The 7,864-nt window shown below is 37.0% G+C and overlaps 1 protein-coding gene across 1 annotated transcript in view; it reads right to left on the bottom strand.

Annotated features, from left to right (window-relative positions):
* Positions 1–2,941: 2,941 nt before the first annotated feature.
* Positions 2,942–7,864, bottom strand: part of Nox4 (NADPH oxidase 4) — a 140,341-nt gene continuing 135,418 nt past the window's right edge. Inside the window, exon 18 of the mRNA XM_051148878.1 lies at positions 2,942–3,210. Coding sequence (XP_051004835.1) covers positions 3,090–3,210 — 121 coding nt within the window. The 3' untranslated portion in view covers positions 2,942–3,089. The remainder of the gene's footprint in view (positions 3,211–7,864) is intronic.

Below are 7,864 nucleotides of genomic sequence, written 5' to 3'. Positions count from 1 at the left end.
GTGTCTATATAAGTTCTACTTATGGAACTAAGATATGAAGTTACCAAAGAATGTGCTTTTAACTCCTGGTCAAAGTACCAAAAATAATTATCTGTGGAGTTCCCCTGAAATGTGAGACTAGAAATGACTTAAACGGTAGAAGTTTGGGGTGTCAAAATACTGTCTTCCAGACATGACAGGCGTGGTATATGATGAACTCACAGCAGGTATGGCTGGTCATACAAAATCTTCACAAGATCAGGCCCGTCAATACTGTATTCTGGGGGAAAGAAGGTCCCATAAGCTCCTGTGCCTAGATGATTAAGGCCTGAGAGTTGAGGGCTTCTAGTGGAGGTTGTGTCAAATATCTTTAGAACTGTGATCCCTAATAGCTGACCCATCCTCCAGTGGATGGTTCCACACTCATATCCAAATGGTGACTATTGTGTGGCAGTTTCCTCCAAGATAAACCACACAATAGTTCCATCTTTTCCATCTTAGTTATAAAATCCCAGCCTCTTCCTCTTACCTAAGTAAGTTGCAAGTTAAGAACTAGTTTAAAGTGCCACTGGAATCTTTGCTTAGCAGCATATAAGGAAAATTCTATCTACAAAATATATTTGTCAGTATAAGCCTATAAATTACTGATAGTTCCTTATAAAGAAACAAAAGGAATGCGCAGGTGAAGAATTCTGTAGTGGAGATCCTGTCTTCTACAGGTTCTTAAGTATATCATCTTGCTGTTTGCGAATGTTTGTGTCCCCAAATTATACCCAGCATGTTATCATGAAACGGCTTGTATGATGTTCTCAAAAGATACATGAACTAAAATGACTAGGTGTGGCTATGGCAGTGCATGCTTGTTTCTAGCACTGGAGAAGCAGAGACAGGAGGAAAAGATGTTCAAGGCTATGTTTGCATACATTGTTATGTTTGAGGGTTTGTTCTACATGAGACTTTGTTTCAAAATGAATAAAAAATAAGTGCTATTATTCATTACTCAGCAAACCCAAATGAAAAATCTTTACCCTAATGTGAAGGTTAATTTGCCACAGTCACATGACTAGACTATGGTGTTAATAGCTGCATTATCCAAGATCTTAAGGTTATCACGCTAGTGTGTACTTAGATTGTACTTCTTCAGTTGTTTTTATCTTTTCACAAATGAACAGACATCTCTTCCCCCAAACTGCTGATTTATCTGTTGCAGAGGTAAACTAATAAAAATTTCATTGACACTACTTCAATTTTAATATTTATTGCTATCAAAATTAGTGATTAAAGGCTTACATAGCAGTAATCATCACCATAGAAAGAATCATCTGTCCAAACAAATAGATGGGTGATAAAGCTTTAACTTATTCCTGCTCAAAATAAACCATATTTAACATATAGATGCTTGAACACGCACTGGAATTTAGATTAGGCAAGGAGGTTCATCCAACACAGCAGACAAGCTTTGAAATATCATCTTTCTTCTAAAAACTCTTTGACCTGAATTATTGAAATCTGATGAATTCACATAGTCACACGAATAAGTTATGATCAGTAAGGAATCAGTATTGCACATTGAGCCTGGAAAAACTCAAGGTTCTTTTTATGAGTTCTTTTTGATAAGTGTTTTGTGAAAATCTTTCCTAATCTAGCCAGCATTGCCAAGATGTAAAGACTGTGTGTGTGTGTGTGTGTGTGTGTGTGTGTGTGTGTGTGTGTCTCCACAGCTCAATCTACATGAACATTGCACATTGCCCATAAGAGGGATAAGAAAGTGTTCCATAAAAAGAAAAAAAATGTGTATGTAAACATACACATGGTCATTTGGTGCTACATGTTTTAGTATGCATGTTTGTTAGTGGTGAATCATACGAAAGCCATATACTAACAGCATGTATCATTGGTATGTGATATACAAAAGATGAAGAAGAATAAGGCAAAAGACTGATTTCATCAATGTGTTATATGTGATAGCATTGGTAGCTATCTATCAAGTTAAACTGATAAGCTGTATGAATATCTTACTTAAGGTAGTAAAGTAGATTTTCCTTCTGATACAGGAATATTAAATAATGAGAGGTCACACACTGATTGGCTCACACAAATAGGGAAAGTAAATCTAGTAACTCATCATGACATGAAACATTGCAAAATTAAAATTAGTGATTCTAATCTTAAATTTAAGTAAATAGTTATGTGGTTTCATTTTTCTAGAAATCCAAGCGAAGGTCCCTCTTCAGGAAGGTCACTTCATCTTCTCTCTCTCAAACCACAGTGAAAGAAAGAAGAGCGGTCTTGTGCTTCCATGTTCGCTGCAAGATACAAGGCTCTTTGGTGTCTAGACGTAAATCTAAACAAAGCACTGTAGGCGGCCATGCTTTACAGTGTTGGTTACTATGCAAGAGTGCTAATTGAGCAAATTGTTCATAAAATCGTTCTATTAAATCACTGTGTTGAAGGTGGGCTGAGTGAGAGAAGATTTCCCTAGACAAAGGATAAGAAGCAAAAATAAAAAAGATACTACACCAACATGGACAGAAAGAAGACTTGTGAGCATGTAGACTACAGACAATACAGGGAGGCATCAGAGTCAGTAGTGAGGCAGCGGACAAGAAGTACCCGTACTGATAAGAAGTTTCGTGCTGCATTTCCAAACTCCAATGTTGGCCTGGAGCTTTTCCAATTTAAAGCTACTCCACTTATGCACAACGTAGAAAATGAGTCTGAGTTTCAATGAATTTTTAATTTTGTTCAATCTTGAATTTGTTCAACCAAAAACAATTTAAAAGAGGACTGCGGCTATCAGCTTCAGAGTGAGTTCAGCTCTTCACTAGAGAGTTCTTGAATTTCCCATAAAAATCAACGGTGTGCATCTAACAGCATTCTTTTAATTTGCCCATCAAAACGTGAATTACCACATCAAATATTCCTCAAGGCCTCTTTGGCTTCCAGATTAAACATGTCATTCTCTGAATTCTCATTTTAAATAATCATAAATAACAAAAGCTTGATATTCTTTGGCATAGCACAGCTGCTCGATTCAGCTGAGTTTCCGAGTCATAGAAATTGCACTTGTTCTTTCTTCAGAGTCCTCAAAAAATTAGTCTCCTAAGACTTCAGCTGAAGGATTCTTTATTGTATTCAAATTTTGTCCCATATGAATTGTATTGGTTACTCAAATTATGAAGAGTCTTAGAAATTGAACTGGGTCCACAGCAGAAAACTCCAACTGTTTTCCTGGAAAGAGAAGAAAAAAAAAAAAAAAAAAAGGAAATCAGGTACAGAATTCGACACAACATAATAAGCAGTGTACTGTATGAACATGGGTTAAGGTATTAGCAAAGTTAATTTTGTGCTGCTTCACATTTTAAAACAATTTTCAACTGTGATATTCATAATTGAACTCAGAAAAATATAACCATGAACATAAATTGGCCAGTGAAAATTATGCAGTGTGTTTTATATTTTTATCACACAACACTGGTAATCATAGTGAGAGAGTGAATAGTTGCCAATTCTTTAATTGGCATTTTATAAATATTGATCTAAAATTTACACATGGAGTTGAATGGGCTTTTTGTGCAAAAGGAGGGAAGGAGGGAGGGAGGGATGGAGGGACAGAAGGAGGAGAGAGAAAGATACACATACATACACACACACACATACACACAGAGAGAGAGAGAGAGAGAGAGAGAGAGAGAGAGAGAGAGAATGAGAGAGAGAGAGAGAGAGAGAGAGAGAGAGAGACAGACAGACAGACAGACAGACAGACAGACAGACAAAGCTGGAGAGAGATTTATATATTTGAAGATACAAAACACAGACATCTATATATACTTTTTTATTTATCCACTGCTGTATTCATGAGAAATGACAAATGAGTTTTATTATTCTTCAACACAAAACTTTCTTTAGTAAACATGTATCTTTAACAAAGAGAAGAAATAAATTCAGAGAAAGAAATATTTAAAATCAATCTTTCTGCAAGCAGGAGCAGAAGGCAAAGACCACACTTATTTAAACTCATAAAAATAAAGAAAAACATTTTTATTAAGACTTTTGACTTGGAAAATTAAATAAATAACTGTGGAAACAGAACATTTATTTGTAGTCATAATAGTAAAACAGACATCCTCTCTCATTAAAAAATGAGAAAAGGGGTTTTAGGTACACCTGAGTGTTGTGTTGTTTCCTAGCATCTGTAAAGCCCTGACCATGATCTCCTACCATTCAAATATAACAAACCTACTATTGTATAAACTTCACATACATACATACATTAATATAAACTTTAATTGTTGTTACTATACACAGGGGATTAAGTGCTCCAAGCAGCCACAGGTTGTCAAATAAGAAGCTTAGTGCCAGGTGTGGGAAACCTTTCCTGAGATGTTGTAAAGGGCTGTCCCAGAGATGGCCAAACAATGTAGCTTGTCACTGTTTTTGGCTCCCTATCAGTACTTGATGGTAACATGCTATTGCTGAAGACATTACTTTGGTCACAGTACATAAAGAAATTGAATTGCTATTGATCGCAAAGCTTTCTCCTTGACAGATAGCTTTCATGATCCGAAAAGATTCTAGGTGGGCTGTTGGACATACATGTTATCAACAGTTGTACCTAGCTGTGAATACTGAGAGCTATAATAAGGAACAATATGCCCACGGGTGCTAGTGGCAAAAAATATTATGAGTAAGCGACTGCTTTCTGATTAGACTGAAGACCCACCTCACAGGAGGAGTGCATGCCTAGTACTGTACATCTTGTCGAGAAGCTATGGCAGGAGAACTCATAGGGTCTAGGCATGAAACCACTACTATTATTCTGTACCAATCTGTGCCTTAAATTCATGTCTTTGCGCTCAAAAGTTAGTTTGGATCTCAGAACACAGCAGAAAACGGTGCAATGGGTAGTACTTAATGTTGAAACTTACAGCTGGCCAAAGTGCAGAGAATTAGCATCTGTGAGCGCTCTTCCACAAATGGGCTATCTATACTACACATCTTCTCCCTAGGGTTCCGGGACCATAATGAAAGGAATGATTTTAGGAGCCAGAGTATAAGGAAGACTGTGGTGAAACTCTGAACATGGCAGGACTGCTACACTCATGAGCTCATGGCAGTTGTGTTTGTCTGCACAAGACCCACACAACAAGAGGAAAACTAACATTGTAGCATGGAGGTAGGGTTCAGGACCACACCCATGAGCTGAGGGGTTACTGCCAGTTGATGGATTCTGGGGAGGGAGAGACATTTTTCTTAAGGGTCTGGCTCCTGGTAGGTCAGCCATACTCCCCATGGAGGCTCATACATATTTGTATGAGGACCATACAAACTGGAATAAGAGTTGTAGCTGTAAGGTAATGTGAAGGTAGGACGTGAGGGGAAGGTGAATCTGAGATGGCATAGGAGGAGTGGGAGGTATATTCCATCAAAATACACTTTATACATGCGTAAACCTCTCAACTCACAATGGGTAAAGCTAGTGTGTTTCAGAAACTGAACACGTAACTACGAACTGTGGGGAAAAAAAAATCAAGAAAACAAACTGAACCTACGTTTAACATTGCTTGTTGCCTAGCAACAATCTGTATGCCAAAGCATACTCTAAAGTATCACTGGGTTAAAGAAACAAAAACAAGCAAACGAAAACCAGAGTTTTTGTTCACGAAGGGCAAAGAAGCCATAAGTCATGTGACAGAGTAAAGAAGAGATGAGAGACCTACAGCAAGAAGCACCCTAGTTCTAGAAAAGAGAAGCATCAGGTCCTTGGCTGAGAAAATGGTCTGGTTATATGCAAGAGGAAATCATATAAAATTGGTCAGAGGACTACGAGAGGTCAATAGTCCAAAGACTTCTCAAAGTTTGTACAGGGCTGTGAAGAATTTATAAAACGAGCCAAAATGGAAAGACCTTTGCTTCATGGTCTCTTAATGTTCCTAGGTGTCTCCTTATTTGCAAAGGGTAGTTAGCAGGGATAGTGTCAATATTAGCTATAGACTTCAAGCTGATCCAACTCAGTAATATGAAATGACAGAGCAAATCTTTTTTTTTTTTTTTTTTTTTCTTTCCAAGAGACAGAGTTTCTCTCTGTAGCCTTGGCTGTCCTGGACTTGCTTTGTAGACCAGGCTGGCCGCAAACTCAGAGAGATCTGCCTGCCTCTGCCTTGCAAGTGCTGGGATTAAAGGTGTGTGCCACCACCACCACTAGTTTGAAGAACAAACTGAGCTACAGTAGTGGAGTTTTATGGTACAACAAACTCTATATATTTGAGAATAATAATTTTAAATTGCCCAAATGTTAAGATGTGCAGGCACCTTAAATGTTATCAGAAGGGTCCGGGTGTGTAGGTGAATGTTAAATCATGCATTTAGCATGCATCCCCCACCTCCTAACCAACAGAAATCTAAAAGAAAGACAGTATTTACCTAGGAGTATTATAGACTGATTTATTTCCCACCATTCTATGTTAATATCCTAACTTCAGTGCCTGACAATGTGACTATTATTGAACATAGGATATTTAAGAAGATGACTAAGTTAAAATTAAATGGAAAGTATGGGCTCAAACGTAATGTAAGTAGTTTAACTAGAGGGAGTGTGAACACCAGTATTGTGTGGGAACAGAAAAGAAAGGTCATGTGAAGGAGCAGAAGGAGGCAGCCAACTCCACAACATGGGAATAGTCAGTTTCCTCAAAAAAAAAAAAAAAAAAAAAAAAAAAAAAAAAAAAAAAGAAAAAAAGAAGTGAAAGATGTTTTTAACAGGCATATTTACATTTTCTAGGATTTAATACAATTTTCTAATTTGCAAGTTCTAAGTTGTTAGGTTAATAATATAGTAACAGGCATTGGCAAAGCAAAGAGAAATAAACTGGAAAACATAACATTAGAATCTATCCAAATCAAGTTCTATAAAAGAACAAAGACAGAAAAATATTGACAGCAGTTTGGCGATAACAAAATAATTTTAACTTATGGAACTGGTACCCCAGTGGGAGAGAAGACAGAATAAGACAAATCTGAGGAGCTAGCTACAAAGTATCCCTCAAACTTGATGTCAAAACCCATAAATCCAAGAATTTCAAAAGTCTCAAGAAAACGCTGAAAAAGTACAACAAAGAGAAACATTTAGAAGTACCTAAAAGGGGATAAAAACTCAAATATTATGCATGATGAACAAAAGATGAAATGTAAGCTTGGCAGTAGGTATTTGTCTCAAAATAAGCATCAGCAAAGGCAATAGAATGACATCTTAACGTGCCAAAAGAAAAAGCAAAACGTCAACTATTGTATAACAAACACACTGTATACTACACAGACACACCTTAGAAAATGAGAAGAGAATAAAAATTTTCTAACAAAACCTCAATTTACTGAAAGAAAACCACCATTACAAGGAAGGCTAAAGGAAATTCTTTGGAAAGCAGCAAAATGTTACCAGATGGTGTCCTGGTTAGTCGTAATTGTCAACATGACAGGCAAAGAGTTACCTGAAAGGAATGCCACAGTATAGGAACTGTCTTAATGGAACACTGGTGGTCATGTCTTTGGCGGATTTTCTTTTCTTTTCTTTTCTTTTAAAGATTTATTTATTTATTATTATATATACAGTGTTCTGCCTGCGTGTACACCTGCAGGCCAGAAGAGGGCATCAGATCACATTATAGATGGTTGTGAGCCACCATGTGGTTGCTGGGAATTGAACTCAGGAACTCTGGGAGAGTAGTCAGTGCTCTTAACCTCTGAGCCATCTCTCCAACCTGGCAGATTTTCTTGATACTAATTGATTTCCAATGGATGAGGCCATATAAACATAGGGATAAATATAAAGTATGTTTTTATAAAATTTCTAATCTCTTTAACACTTCATTAACTTTTTTGAAACAAA

This window comes from Acomys russatus, chromosome 7 (genome assembly GCF_903995435.1).
Source record: "Acomys russatus chromosome 7, mAcoRus1.1, whole genome shotgun sequence".
Taxonomy (NCBI): domain Eukaryota; kingdom Metazoa; phylum Chordata; class Mammalia; order Rodentia; family Muridae; genus Acomys; species Acomys russatus.
This window is presented reverse-complemented; position numbering and strand designations above follow the sequence as displayed.